This window comes from Cupressus sempervirens, chromosome 3 (assembly GCF_028749045.1).
Source record: "Cupressus sempervirens isolate cs-2001-9-10 chromosome 3, ASM2874904v1, whole genome shotgun sequence".
Lineage (NCBI taxonomy): Eukaryota > Viridiplantae > Streptophyta > Pinopsida > Cupressales > Cupressaceae > Cupressus > Cupressus sempervirens.
This window is the reverse complement of record NC_143120.1, coordinates 183,754,759-183,770,496: the sequence shown is the minus strand read 5'-3', so window position 1 is coordinate 183,770,496 and position 15,738 is coordinate 183,754,759. Positions and strand designations below refer to the sequence as shown.

The 15,738-nt window shown below is 36.3% G+C and overlaps 1 protein-coding gene across 1 annotated transcript; it reads left to right on the top strand.

Moving 5' to 3' along the window:
- Positions 1-493: 493 nt before the first annotated feature.
- LOC149565400 (cullin-1-like) lies at positions 494-13,738 on the top strand. Its single transcript, XM_089816309.1, has 5 exons — positions 494-498; positions 632-752; positions 852-1,013; positions 1,240-1,272; positions 13,535-13,738. Exons 1-5 carry the CDS (start codon positions 494-496, stop codon positions 13,736-13,738), a joined length of 525 nt encoding a protein of 174 aa, XP_089672435.1.
- The last annotated feature ends 2,000 nt before the right edge of the window (positions 13,739-15,738 follow it).

Below are 15,738 nucleotides of genomic sequence, written 5' to 3'. Positions count from 1 at the left end.
GATTCCCTGAGGAGGTAGTTGCTTGGATAGTCAATGTGGACCACCCATTGAGGTTTGTAGAATAGAATGGTTGTCTGGTATGACCCATTTGACAGGACCTTGGGAATCTCCATGGTTGAACTGACCCAGAATCTAGGTGTGCAGGCTAACATACCATTAATATAGTTTTTAATGCTTCTCACTAGCAATAAAGCATGTTTTATTAGCCCATTATTTATCTAGTTCACCTTTATTACTTCAAACAATCTAATCCAATGTTTATAACAGTAGAGTTTTGTTTATTAAAATATGATACATTTTCTATTTTGGTATGTCTAGGTTACATACTCCATATTCTTAATATATGGTTCAATTTATTTTTGTACTAGTCTAGTTTTAATTGCTTTAAAAATTTTTAAATGACTATTGTTTGGAATTATCAAGTATAGATTAACCCAGACTCTGCCAAAGGCCATAAAGCATGAGGAATGGCAACTTTACACATCTGGAATTCATGACGTGAATTACAACTTTACACATTTGGAATTCATGATGTGAATGACAATCTTCATCCATATAATGCTATTTTAAAATTTAGGACTTTGTCTTGTTATGTGTTGTGATATATAATTAATATTTGTTGAAATTTTAGGAAGAAGCTTGCACAGAGACTTTTGTTTGATAAAAGTGCAAAAGATGATCATGAAAGAAGCATATTGACAAAGCTGAAGCAACAGTGTGGTGGTCAATTTACTTCTAAAATGGAAGGAATGGTATGCTGCATCATACATAAGTAAAAAACTCACTTTGATTCTTATCAATGAAGTTAATCTAATTGTAAATTGTGTAAAAATTTGTGTGCTTGTATGTAGGTCATAGTTTTAACATTAGCAAAGGCGAACCAAGGGCATTTTGACGATTATCTTAATGAAAATTCTCAAGCACATCCTGGCATAGACTTGACTGTGACAGTTTTGACAACTGGGTTTTGGCCGAGTTACAAATCATTTGATCTTAACCTGCTAGCCGAAATGGTATGCCCATTTCGTATACAGTATACCTTTTAAATTTTCCAATTTCTAAAGTAGTTTAACATTTTGACCTTTGCTACTTAATGCAGGTAAGATGAGTAGAGGTGTTCAACTAGTTCTATCAGACAAAGACAAAGCATAGAAAGCTTACATGGATATAATCTTTGGGTACTTGTAATATTAATGGGAAGTTTTACTGCCTATGGAACTTGTTGTTACTACTTACCAGGTAATTGCCTTTTTGGTTGTTACTACTTACCAGGTAATTTTTTGGTTGTTGTATCAAGATTGAGGAAATTGTGACGAATTTGGGTTTGGAGCCTCAAGAGGAGGGCATTAATCAAGCTCTTCTCTGGCTCCATCTATAGCAATTGTGGAAACTTGACTAAGAGTCAAAAAACTCAACTTGTTCAGACCTAAAAAATGATTATGTTGGTAAGGGCAGTGCGGACAGTGCCATGAAGCAACAATGGTTATGAAGGTGTGAAAATGTCACAATGGTGATGTGAATATCAGGATTTAACTGTGTGATTTTTTGAGTCAAACTCGATGACCCATGTTTCATGAGTAGTGATTCAACATGAATCCATCTCTCATGAGAATAAATGGAACACTTAGCACTCATTGGATCTAGGTGATGCTCACAGGGGTGAAGCACCGGGACTTCCCGGGAGGTCACCCATCCCAGTACTACTCCAGCCTGAGCGCGCTTAACTACGGAGTTTCCTCCACAGTTAAACCCAAAGCTTGCAACCCCATTTGCAAAACCTTCACCAAGTGTTGTGCCTTATGAACCATTCATTAGAAAGCCCCTTAAGCTCATCAATTGATAAGTAGGAGATGATTTCCACAGCTAGTCAAATTGTGATGTGAATATCAGGATTTAACTGTGTGATTTTTTGAGTCAAACTCGATGACCCATGTTTCATGAGTAGTGATTCAACATGAATCCATCTCTCATGAGAATAAATGGAACACTTAGCACTCATTGGATCTAGGTGATGCTCACAGGGGTGAAGCACCGGGACTTCCCGGGAGGTCACCCATCCCAGTACTACTCCAGCTTGAGCGCGCTTAACTACGGAGTTTCCTCCACAGTTAAACCCAAAGCTTGCAACCCCATTTGCAAAACCTTCACCAAGTGTTGTGCCTTATGAACCATTCATTAGAAAGCCCCTTAAGCTCATCAATTGATAAGTAGGAGATGATTTCCACAGCTAGTCAAATTGTGATGTGAATATCAGGATTTAACTGTGTGATTTTTTGAGTCAAACTCGATGACCCATGTTTCATGAGTAGTGATTCAACATGAATCCATCTCTCATGAGAATAAATGGAACACTTAGCACTCATTGGATCTAGGTGATGCTCATAGGGGTGAAGCACCGGGACTTCCCGGGAGGTCACCCATCCCAGTACTACTCCAGCCTGAGCGCGCTTAACTACGGAGTTTCCTCCACAGTTAAACCCAAAGCTTGCAACCCCATTTGCAAAACCTTCACCAAGTGTTGTGCCTTATGAACCATTCATTAGAAAGCCCCTTAAGCTCATCAATTGATAAGTAGGAGATGATTTCCACAGCTAGTCAAATTGTGATGTGAATATCAGGATTTAACTGTGTGATTTTTTGAGTCAAACTCGATGACCCATGTTTCATGAGTAGTGATTCAACATGAATCCATCTCTCATGAGAATAAATGGAACACTTAGCACTCATTGGATCTAGGTGATCCATCTCTCATGTCACAATGGTACTGAAGCAAAATTTCAATCAAAGAATAAAAAGTTAAAACTTAGCATCTACTGGATGTGTAATCCAAGGCTTTTATTCTATTGAGGAATGATGTGTCACTGTTCACCCTGTTGCAAGTAGGTGCACATGAGGATGAAATGAAAAGTAAGTTCCACCCTTGAAAAATGATTATGCTAGTAAGGACAGCGAGGAGAGTGCCATGGACATTTATATGCAGCCTAAAAATGGTGTTATTGAAGGTTGGTTTTGCAAGCATTTAACATGAGGAACACAAACAAGGTTTAGAGCTTAATGTGCTTGTTTTATTAGCTCCAATAAAAATGGTTCTAATGTTATTTCTGGTATTCATGTTCCTCTTCATGAGAATGAGCTCACTTTGATGCTTGTTTATGATAACACATTACAAATGATTAATGGAAATGACTATGCAATGAATCAAAACATGTACAACTAAATGATATGGCGAAATATGAGTTTATTGTTTACTGCTAAGACTAAAAAGAGAGATTACAAACCTATTATCAGCCACAAATCAATCTATAACAATTCAATCCATAGGTTTTAATGCCATATAATCAACATGTATCACATCCAGATGTTAGCTAGCTATTGTAGGCTTTTGTAGACCACTTTGGGACTAGTAAATGACCACTTTAAGGTATGATATGAAGTATGATCTGCAACAAAAAGACCAATATTATCCTACACGGGTTTGATATGCAATTTCCAGCCATCATATTTAGTGCCATGAATCTAATATGCACTTTCAGCCACTATATCCCTTCAAATATGGTAAGTTTGAATGACACCAAATTTTTCTTTGCTTCAAGTGACTTGGAGGGGTGACTTGGTGAGCTAACTCGGTGAGCTAACATGGTGAGCATACTTGGTGAGCGAACTTAAAGAGTCAACTTGGTGAGGCGACTTGGTGAGCATACTTGAACAGTTGACTCGGTGAGTCGACTTTGGGAATAGACCTAGCAAGCCAACATCGTCAGTAGCCTTAAAGAGGTGTTTTGGTGGGGCAGATTGGTGAGCCTACGTAGAGAGCCCCACTTGGTGAGACGAGATGGTGAGTTGACTTGGTGAGACGACTTGGAGAGCTAACTAGGTGAGCAAATTGAAAGAGTCAACTCGTTGAGGTAACTCAGCGAGGTGACTTGATGAGCGAACTCAGAGTCAACTTGGTGAGCGTATACTTGAACAATTGACTTGTTGACATGACTTGGTGGGGTGACTTGGCGAGCCCACATGGCGAGCGCACTTGAACAGTTGACTTGGTGAGCCGAATAAGTGAGCTGACATGGTGAGTGGGCTTAGAGAAGCAACTCAGTGGGGCAACTTGGCAAGCACACATAATGAGCCAACTTGCCTAGGCAAGGTGGTAAAACCACTGGGTGAGTCGACTTGGTGAGCTAACTTAAAGAGTCGACTCGTTGAGGTGACTGGGTGGGGGTGACTTGGTGAGCTAACTTAGGGGGCAGACTTGATGAGCAAACATAAAGAGTCAACTTGGTGAGCGTACTTGAATTGTCAGCTAGGTGAGTTGACATGGTGAGTTGACTTAAAGTGGCAAGTTGGTGGGGCAAGTGGGGGTGACTTGGTGAGCTGACATGGAGAGTTGGCTTAGGGGGCGAACTTGGTGAGCGAACTTAGAAAGTCAACTTTGTGAGCGTACTTCAATTGTCAGCTTGGTGAGCTAACTTGGAGAGCTGGCTTGACGATCTAACATGGTGAGTGGGCTTAAAGTGGCAACTTGGTGGGGCAAGTTGGTGAGCGAGCTGACTTGGTGAGCAAGCTCGATGAGCTAACCTAAAGATTGACCTTGATGAGGCACTTTGGTGGGGTGACTTGATGATCAAACTCAAAGAGTCAACTTGGCGAGCATACTTGAACAATCGATTTAATGGGGCAAGTTAGCAAGCCAACTTAACGAGTCCAATCAATCAAGAGGAAATAATTGAGAGCTTAGAGTGACACAATTTTTAGATGATCATATGAAATGAAATGGGTGTGCGAGTAGAAAGAAACTAGAAAGACATTGTGTACAGATGAGGGCATTAAATGGATGGTTTTGGAGCACTCAGCACATACACTCAACATTCAGTACATATCATCATTTGAGATCAAATGGGTGTATGGGATTATATGCATAGTGAATAATAAAGGAGGGAATTGAACCCTCCCTAAGGCTCATAGTTGTTGAGGTCCACTTCAGCAATGGCCCTTCCTGTGAAATTGCCGTCTAAGACCTTTCTAATGAGATAATGTGTTATGAGCTCTTCATTAGTGGGATGGAACATGAATCGAGGAGGCAGTTGTGCTGAGATAATGTGTTATGAGCTCTTCATCAGTGGGATGGAGCTCATAACACATTATCTCAGCACAACTGCCTCCTGGATTCATGTTCCATCCCACTGATGAAGAGCTCATAACACATTATCTCATTAGAAAGGTCTTAGATGACAATTTCACAAGAAGGGCCATTGCTAAAGTGGACCTCAACAACTATGAGCCGCAAATTTTTTTTGACTAAGCATTGGTTGAAATTTCGGCCAATGCCATGTAGTTTTCTAACAAGCATTGGTCAAAATTTTTACCAATGCCATGTAGTTTTCTACCAAGCATTGGTCGAAATTTTGACCAATGCCTTGTAGTTTACTACCAAGAATTGGTCAAAATTTTGACCAATGAACTGGTGATTTCCACCAAGCATTGGTCGAAAGTTTGACCAATGAATGGCAGAAAATGCCCTAACAATCCCAACATTTTTTGACCACCATATTGGTCAAAAATTTGACCAGCCTACTGGTTGGTCAATTTTTTGACCAAAATTTTTTTGACCAATACCCTGCACTTTTCCACCAAGAATTGGTGAAAATTTTGACCAATGCCCTGCAGATTTCTACCAAGCATTGGTTGAAAGTTCGACCAATGAATGGCAAAAAATGTGGTCACAATTTCAACTTTTTTCGACCAACGTATTGGTCAAAATTTTGACCAACTAGTAGGTTGGTCAAATTTTTGACTGAAAAATTTTCAACCAATGTGTTGGTCGAATTTGGTTGAAGTTTGGTCAAAAATTGGGTCAAAATTTCAACCAATAAAGGTCAAAAAATGAGCCCAAATGTACTAGTGGAGGGAAACCCTGGCCAATGGAAAACATTGGTGGGGATGATATCCACTAGATGATTTATTAAATAATAGGATCTTGTTAAGGATATTGACCTTGTTAGGAGTCTATGAAGTACATATAGTGTCTCAAGTCCTTGTTGGAGGACTAGGCCTTGTTAGAAGCCTAAAACCTGTTAGGAGTTGCTTCAACCCTGTTGGGAGTTTGTAGAACAAATACAATGTATGCAAGAAGAGTCCACTGCCCTAACATGCAATTATATAATTTAGTTCTTCACAAGAGGAGATATACAAAGAATACTGTCTTACTACTATAATTCACACTTCTTCTAATCATACATCATATCTCGCATCACATAAGGGCCACATATCTTTTAGATAGTTTGCACAATAGTTCGTATATCACATCTATTACAAAGATCTCACCTCTTATTTGTGCAAGATAAGATCTTTACTTATAGTTTGCATATTAGCAAAACTCTGCTTAGTCGGCTTCGTGTCTTCACATGGTTGACATAATATAAAATAACTTATGGAATAATATCCCCATAGTCGGCTCATCATGACTTAGTGATTATTTTGTAACCAAAATAATTCCTTAAGCCGTACACCCCTAATTATTGATATGCTATGTTCTACTCTGTTAAATACTCACACTAGTATTTTAATCATAACTCATGCTATATTGATAATACACACTTGTGAACTGACATATGTCATCATGACACTGTCATAGAGCTTTTCTTAAATGCACATAAGCTAACTTTCAATGAGTTGTTCATACACATAACATCTATCTCTATGTTGTTGCAAATTGTCTAACACTTAAATAATTTTCTAACTCTAAATGCATAAATAAAATGTTGAAAGCATGTTGCCATAAATGACAGCCATAAAGACATCTATCTGACCATATTTCCAATAGGAATATGGAGTCATGAATTGTGAGCAGAGCTAGTAGTTGAGTGTCGGCTTAGGAAACAAGAAGATTGGTTAGTGGCTTGCGAGCACATATATGGTTACCTAGGGTTGGGAGTTCAACCAGCCTTGCATTGTGTCAACTAGTCTAGGTGACATATTCATAAGAGTAGTTCTATAAGGGAAACCTATTCACCTCAAAAATTGATGAAACTTGTTTTGGAATTCGGGAATGCAAATAGAATGTTGGAAATGTAGGTGTTACATGGCTAGATCAAACATAACAAACATGCTAACTCAATAACACTAAAATGAGGCCTAATTGAGCATCTAATTATAGGTGCTTACAATTTAGGATGGTAAATATGATCCCCTCTTTAGTGGGAGTATGATATTATCTCATCCTCATAATAAAGTAGATCAATACATTATATATATATATTTTTTTATCAATGTCAAGGAGAAAGCAAGATCTTAAGTGACTTAAGTCCTTAACAAATACAAAATCAAGAGAAAATAAAAAATAAAATCAAAATATAATGGGACAAGAGTCATGATCAACTATCCTAGTAAGGTTTTGAATTACTGTGGGCCATGCGAAGAGAAAATTCTAGTCAAGCCATTAGAAAGGGAAACCAAGTGAAGTATTTTCCACTAGGAAATCTTCCAAATGAGGATCAAACCATAAGGAAATCATTATCTCCCAAAGAGGCCCATAATAACATATTGGGTATGATAATATAATGTACAAAAGAAGGGTCCAAGAAAAATAGTTTTATGTTAGGCCATTAGATAAATGAATTCAATTTATGTTCATATGTGTAAAATTTTTAAAATAAGGTTTGGAGTGTATGTTCCTACATCAAATAGATCAAAAAAATCCTAAAAATAGTAATGGATTTGAAGGAGTATTCATGTACCCACAAGATATTTCCACTATGAGATTCTCCTAATGAAGGACAAATCCCACGAAATAAATCACATGACAGAGACATCACAAAATGAACCTACTAACTCTAGGGTATGTAAAATTATATAATAAATCATGTCTATTAAGAACTATTAAAAAAATGAATTGACATCATCTCATAACTTGGTAGTATAGTTACAACCACAATAGAAGAATATCACATAAAAGATACACAAATGAGGTTTTCTGGGATGATATAGTGGAGACCAAAAAAATGGTGCTATCTTTTTTCATCATCTTCAATTAGACAACTATTATTACAAGGAATGTCATGAAAAATTCCTTTATTACCTTGCTCCATTAAAGTAAAAAGGCTCATTTAAATAAAACTAAACAAAACATGTGGCAAAGATTACATCACAAGGGAAGCACAATATGGTAGGAACATACAACAAAGAATCCATCATACAAGAAGATCTAGTCAAGCATATCACTTGCCCCCATATTGGTCTTTTCTACTTAGGAAAGCTAGAAATACACAAGAGGCTCAATGCCAAGGATGACATATAGAGTCATCACAAGTTCCAAACAAGGGCCATGCTCTAATGATGATTTACTTTGTTTGTCACTTGTAGTTAGGGATAATTATTGTGAAAATATAGAATGCAAGACATGATAATCATTAATGAGGTCATAGATATTAATCAAAATTATCATCATTAGCATTAGGTGCATTGAAACATTGTAACTATCATCATCAAGAGTATCTTCTTCTTCATCAAGAGTATCTTCGTAATCCAAATTAATCAAAAATAAATATTTGATACATATAGAATCATCCTATTTTTTAAAATTTCATTTATCTAGATTTACTTCCTCCCTTGAGATGTGCATTGGTTTACAAAAAGGAATCAAGGCATTTGAAGCTTTCTTAGGGGAGGAATTTTTTGGAAGTGGGTGCATGGACTCTAACAAAACATTTATGGTGGTTGTCACTAACACTTTTGTTGCATTCAATTTTGTTTAAAACATGAGTTGGTTTAAGAATCAAAATTAGGTATTTTTTCATATATTTTAACCTCCACATAAAATTTCATAATGTTATACTTGAGTCTAAGGATGGACACATGGAGATTTATCAAAGTGGGATTACCTTTTAATAGGGTTCAGGGTACATAAGTGGCCAAAATTGTAACTTATCTAGGCCAATTTTTAATCAAGTGATAACGTAAAAGAACAAATTGGGGATAAACAATGGACAAGATATATTGTGCCACACTCATGCCTCATACACTAGTTTAGATATATGGTGGGAGTGGAAGATGATTTCTACAATATTAGACACATATATACACCTCAAGTCCATGGATGGAAGTAACAGGTCCCACATGAGATTCCCTTGGGGGCCGGGGCCTTGAGAGGCCAGTCTTGCATAACCTAATTGGATAGGCATGTCATGACACTCTTCCTTGATGTACTTTAGTGTCTAGTCCATTTCTGTTGTTTGAAATGGAAACCTTTTCTTTTTTATTTCTTCCTTCTCTTGCTATTATTGATATGTTTGTCTCATTCTTCCTTACCGATTTATGATTTACACTTCCTTGCTAGTTGACAATTTACTATTTCCTTGGTATTTTATCAATGTTTGTGTACATTGTGCTTGCATATCTTCTTATGGTTGTATTGTTTTCTTATCCCTTTTAAATGTTTATTTTTGTACTTGTGAATTTGATGTAGGTATGAGGTGCCTTGGTTGAGAAAAATGACATCCTTAACTCTTGTTTTAATTCTTTTACTGCATCCTTATGAGGAAAGGGTTATTGCAGTTATTGACTCATAATGAGTTAAATATTTCTAGATACTTGAGCTCTAAACAACTTATTGAAATGAATGGATAATATTTTCACTACTTTTGTACCATAGAAGCTTATTTTTGTAATCCTACTTTAATGTTGGAATTCTTTAATCTTACTTTCATGCATGTTTCTTATCAACACATATTTTCCAATATAATCTTAAGCTACCTAGTAAGGCTATACAAAATTCATTATTGCAATATATTGAAAAAGAGAGGATCTCCTTCCCAAGTGTCTTTGGGATGAAAAATATAATATGAAATTAATTAAATAAGTCTTAAACAATGTAGTTATCATTATTTATTTTTAAATGTAGATTGGAGTGACATCAACTAATAGAGATTTAAGAACCTCATCTTAGATTAAATTGAGGAAATAAATCATTATTTAGATTGGGGTTGGAATCAAAAGATATGGAATGAAAATACTTTAATATCTTTGTCATTATAGGGAAATAATATGTGAAAATAACTTCTTCAAACTTTTATCTTGTTTAGAGTTTAATGTTAACAAACAAAATACTCTTAATGACCTCTACTTACATTTATGTTTCTTATCATCTTTTATCTCTCAATTTAGATTGGTTCCCTCTATATTCTTATAAATGGGAGAGTTTTAAGTGGTTCATTTTAAAATCATATTACACAAGAAAAATACTACTTAAAATAATCCTTAGAATAAGCAAACATAAAAAGTCAAAAACTCAAACTAAGCTAAAAGATCTTCAACAGTACAATTTTCTTTTACATAAAATAAGGTTCCTTAATCTTTTTCAATAAGCATTTTTATACATACATATGCTTTTAAAAATAATAATAATAAATTATAAATATTATAATATCAACCATGACTATAACACGAGCATAATCCCAACCTCATAAGAAATGAGTTTTTTTTAACACTTTTAGTTCAAATGAATACAACAGGGAGCTGAAAGGGTCCTTAAAAGGTTGGACCGTGCTATCATTTATGCTCAGTCCTTTTTTCTTTTTCTCACACAAGTCTACTACCTGTCACTTCACTCCTTGATGTGACTCTTTTTGACCATTTTCCCATCCACTTCTCCATTACCTGGCATTTTGCCCCTCCTCATAATTGTGAAACTTAGTTTTACCTTAATACTTCAGTGCTATTACATCCGCCCACCACCGCTCATAATTTAAAAACTTGGATCCTTGAACCTAGGCCCCACTGTTCCTCTAGGTGGATTCAGTGGTGGAATGACCCCATCACCCATATTGTGAGGTTTCTTCACATTTATGGGAGGTAGTTGGCCACTTACTGCAAGAGATCCTATGAGGCCACTACCAAAGATTTTTGTATGGCCACTAAAGCTCTAGTCATGAATCTGTTTGATATGGATCTCTAGGTTTAGCTCTCAAACCTTGGTCACTAGAAGTAGGTTGCAGACAATTATACTACCTGGGGAGCTCAACTCAAAGCCTGCCTTCATTGGTTAGAGGTTGGTGATCAAGCTTCCAAGGAATTTTTCAATGCATTGAGGGCTTGCCATTCTGTGGTGGGGATCAAATGTATTCGAGAGGGTTAGCACACTTTCTGTGAGCTTCCTAAAATTCTCCAAGCTTTCATTCACCACTATGAAAAAGTTTTCACAGCGCAGGGTCCCTTGGAAGCTCAAAATCAAGCCTTGCAGGCTTGTTTGGATGTCACTCCTAAAATACTCACTCTAGAACAATATGTGTTCTATGAGCAGAAGCTCACTTTAACGGACCTCAAGGTAGCTGTCTTCTCCATGGTAGATGATAAGGCCCTTGGTTGTGATGGTTTCCCTTGTGAATTTTACGAAACCTTTGGGGATGAGATTGGACCAGACCTGCATAAGGTTTACATTGAGGCCTACAATTCCCGCTCTCTAGGAAATATTATTAACAAGGGGAATATCAAATTCATACCTAAGGGAGGTAACCCTGAAGATATATGCAATTGGAGGCCCATCACTTTGTTGAATGTCTCCTACAAGATCATTTCCAAAGGTCTCTCCTAAAATCAATCATCTTCTTTCGTAGATAATTTGTCTTGAACAAACGGGTTTTATCAAATCCTATTATATCCTAGACAATATAATTGCTGTGTGGGAAGGGATGGAATGGGCTCAAAATTCCAAGCAACAAGCCATCTCATAAGGGAGGGTCTATGGTATTTCCCTCCCAGATTCCCTTGATTAGCTTGTGAATGGTCATTTTGCAGATGACTCCTTCCTCACTCTTATTGAGGATGAAGAGAATGTTGCCTCTTCTTTGCAATGTCTTAACACATTCTGTCTTGCTTTAGGGTCTACTATTCAGTGCAACAAAACCCTTTGCTATAGGTAGTCTACCCTTCTCTATCCTACTTGGCTTGGGCAATATCAATGGAAATGGGTTCAACACGAGGAAGTCTTTCACTTTCTGGGCATCCCTTTTGCCTTCCAAACCTCAGTCGTTGAGCTCTAGAATGTGCTTCTTGCAAGAATAGAGAAAGTATTGGATCACCAAACCTCTCTCCCTTGTAGGAAAATTCTAGATTTGCTCCAAAGTGTTGGTCGCCACCCATATGTACTATTTCTCCTGTTGGGCTCCTTCAGAGGCCTCTTATCTCAAACTTGAGTACCTATTACATGATTTCCTCTAGGCGTCATATGCTTTTCACTAGGGCTTTCATAGAGTCACCTGGGATTTTTGTTGTCTTCCCAAAGAGTCTGGTGGCCTAGGCTTGTTGTCCACCTAGAAGCAAGGTACTGCGTTATGTGACAAATAGGTGATTCAATCTCTTTCTGGCAATGAAGCATGGAAGATTTTGTTAAAATATTGCATTTCTTCAGGTTTTTCTGGTTCACCGACTAGCCTAGAAGGGGATTGGGTTGCAAACCCTTCTTGTCATCATTGAACCTATCCAGATTTAGGGTACTTTTGTTGCCAAGAGTATTTGGAAATCCTTTGAAGTAGTTAAGCCTTGACTTCACTAGGTTGGCAATGGGTTTAGAGATGGGCTCTCCATGAACCAACACAATCTCTGGTGCTCACCATTATTTGCTATCCAAGGTTTTCCCCTAGCTAAGATGCATGGGGCTAGTGTTCTATATTTTTTTAAATGTGACATAAGGACCCCTAAAGATCTTTTCTCTAGAGTTACTATGAGCTTATAGTTGTGGGAGGATATGAAAGTGCAATTTTGGCTCACTCATCTAGATCAATAGACTTTTGATCTTCTAGTTTCATCGGTGCCTCCACATTTGTTACATAAAGTGGGCATTTAGTCCTCTCGTCCTTGATGGAAAGAATGGAAGTGGTATCCAGACACCTTGGTAACCAACTATAAGCCTAGGTTGGGCTACTGATGGCTGGTTCCTCACCTGCCCATGGTTGAAGTTCTCAACCAACGATGGCATTTGCAATCTTCTCACCATACTTGGAGTCATAGGTTCTCCACTATGTGGCAAGCCATTACTGAACCTAAAATTGTGCATTTCACCTGGTGTATTCTTTTCCAGGGCTTGCCTTTGAGCCCCAGCTATAGTACTTGGGTGTTCCTAACCCCCATTGCCCTTTATGTGGTCAACCAAAGAATTTTTTGCACATTTTTTGGTTTTGTGGATGGGCTTAATGTTACTGGAGATGGATCCATGATATCTTTTACCCCTTCCGCCCAGAACCTTTTTCTTGGCATATGGTTGTTATGCGTAATAATACTTAGATACCCTTCAAGTATGCTTAGATATGGCATGCTTTCAAATTGGAGATGTTATTTACTATTTGGAAAGATTGCAATGCAATTATTTATGCTAAAAACACACTTGACATTAATGTTGCTATGTACACTAAAGCATGTATTTATAACAATGTCACGTTGCAGATTCAAGTATAAACAGATAAAGTGGCTTTATAGGTGGCTCACTTATAGGAGATTTTGGCTCATTGGGGAAATGCCCCCTGTATGGTAACTCGTGTTTTGTCAGATTTGGCCTTCGATGGCAGTACTCCTCCTTGTAGTCATCGTCAGGGACGTAGCAATTTTTCTCACTGCTCGCACACACCTCGCTCTCAGCCGCACCACTCCCCCAGCGGTGGTGCTTTTGGTTGGTGCCACTCTTTTGGAGGATCTGGTGGTTGGTACCGCTGTGCCTCACCTCCTTAGAGGTCTGGCTCGGGGTGGTCCCTAATGGCTCCTCCTGCTACTCCTACTAGTAGTTGGCCCTCTGTGCACTCAAACCCCAAGTGGGTGTTTCCTCAGCTGGACTTAGCCATTTCTCCTCCCAGGCCTGAGGGAGAGAAAGATGAAGATGAACCTGCTACTGCTAATGACGGATGGGCTCCCCCCGAGCCGTCTACTCACCCCACCCTTGGGTGGGGCACTAATGATAAGGATCCTCCTCCTTTGGCTAGTGCTGTGCTAGCAGCTTGAGGATCTTTATGTTTTCTAAAAGCTTTTTTTGATGAATAGTTGATCTCTGACCTTTGGTTGTATGAACTCACAGGGTGATCTTATTTTCCTCGGCCCCTTTTTTGTGAATATGTAACTTTATTGTATTTTTTTTTAATATAAGGAATGGACTATTCATAAAAAAATGAATACAAACTAGTGTTTGCACAAGATGAGGTGCAATGGATTGACAATATTGTGTTTTTATTGTTAAAGTTGAAAAAATAATATTTGTAGAATAAATTATTAATAGGAAAGAATGTATATTCTATTTATTTTTATAATTTATATAATAATTAAATGTTTCAATTCTATCAGATTAAATAAAAAATTATTGTATAAAATCATTCTTTAATATGTATTTAATCACATCGTTAGATTTTATTATTCTAACATTACAAGACAATTTATGCTTCCTAAAAGTAATCAAAATCATTTAAAGGAAAAAAACCAACTTAGTACTTTATTATTAAAACACAATTAGAACAAATAGAAATTTAAATTATTTAAAAATTTATTTACAACTATTTATAGATTCACTAAGGAGTATGTTATCAATTGATGATTAAAAATACATGTTAAAACTTAATTTTGCATATTTCTACTTTTGAAAACACTGTCAAGTTTAGCTATAGTTTAATAAATATACTATGTTAAATTCATGTTTACAAAGTTGAAAAGTCACTCAATTTCATATCATCAAATATTCAACTATAATCAACAATTAAAAAATACTTTTATAATTCATCATTTTAAAATAATTTAATAATGATTTATTATTTTACATATAAAATAATATATAATTTCAATGAAACATATTAAAAAGTAAAATAAAATGACATATAATATATAGTATTACATTAATTTAGACACATATAAATAAGAGACACAAAGTGTTAAAGTTCCTAAAATGTGATAGTTGAAGGTAGATAGAAATATAAATGAAGGTGATGGATGAGGGAAGGTGGAGGGAAACAGATAAAGAGATAAAGATAGAGAGACAAGGTGAAGATAAAGAGAGAAGGGAATAAATAGTTTAGGATAGATGTATAGTTTTGGATATTATAGTTGAGTATATCAATGGGTGCTAAATTTTTTAGATTGATTTTCTAAAAGTTTTACTTAGTAGTACGATAGTTTGTTTGCAAAAAGCAGCTTTGTGAATAAGTTGAGAATTCTAATTTGAATATTTTTCTAGTTATTTGTGAAATGAAAGTGTTATAAACTTGTGAGATGGTAAGAAAATATGTAATCATGATATCGTTAGTGTACGGAGGATTAAATGGGTAATCTTATTGTGGGTGTTGCTCCTATTTCTTTCTTCTCTAGTTCTCTCATAACGTTTCCTAGAAAAGGCATCTGCAATTGATAATATTTGAGCTATTTGAGTCGCAGAGTAAAAACACATAAAACACATATAGCATATTCTGAAATAGTTGCATGTTTGAAACCAACACTAAGATATTCTCTGATTTTTTTACTAAGTATCAACAATGTACAATAGCCATTATCAAAGCACAAGTTTGAATCTTAATTTTCTTTTCATCCGTGTTTAGAATATTGTTATTGGCACTGCATATTTGATAAGGTAGGTATAAGTTGGGCTCTTGATTGTTCATTTTTCCATAATTTACTGTCTTAAATATCTTATCATTGAAAAATAATTAAAAAATATATTTTATAATCTAAAGTTAAAAATAAATACTTATATATTACAATTGTAAACTTGAATATTAACTA

Coding starts and splice junctions, on each gene's coding strand:
- LOC149565400 (XM_089816309.1), top strand. Junction 753..851: donor CTTCTAAAATGGAAGGAATG/GTATGCTGCATC, acceptor GCTTGTATGTAG/GTCATAGTTTTAACATTAGC. Junction 1,014..1,239: donor TTAACCTGCTAGCCGAAATG/GTATGCCCATTT, acceptor ACTACTTACCAG/GTAATTGCCTTTTTGGTTGT.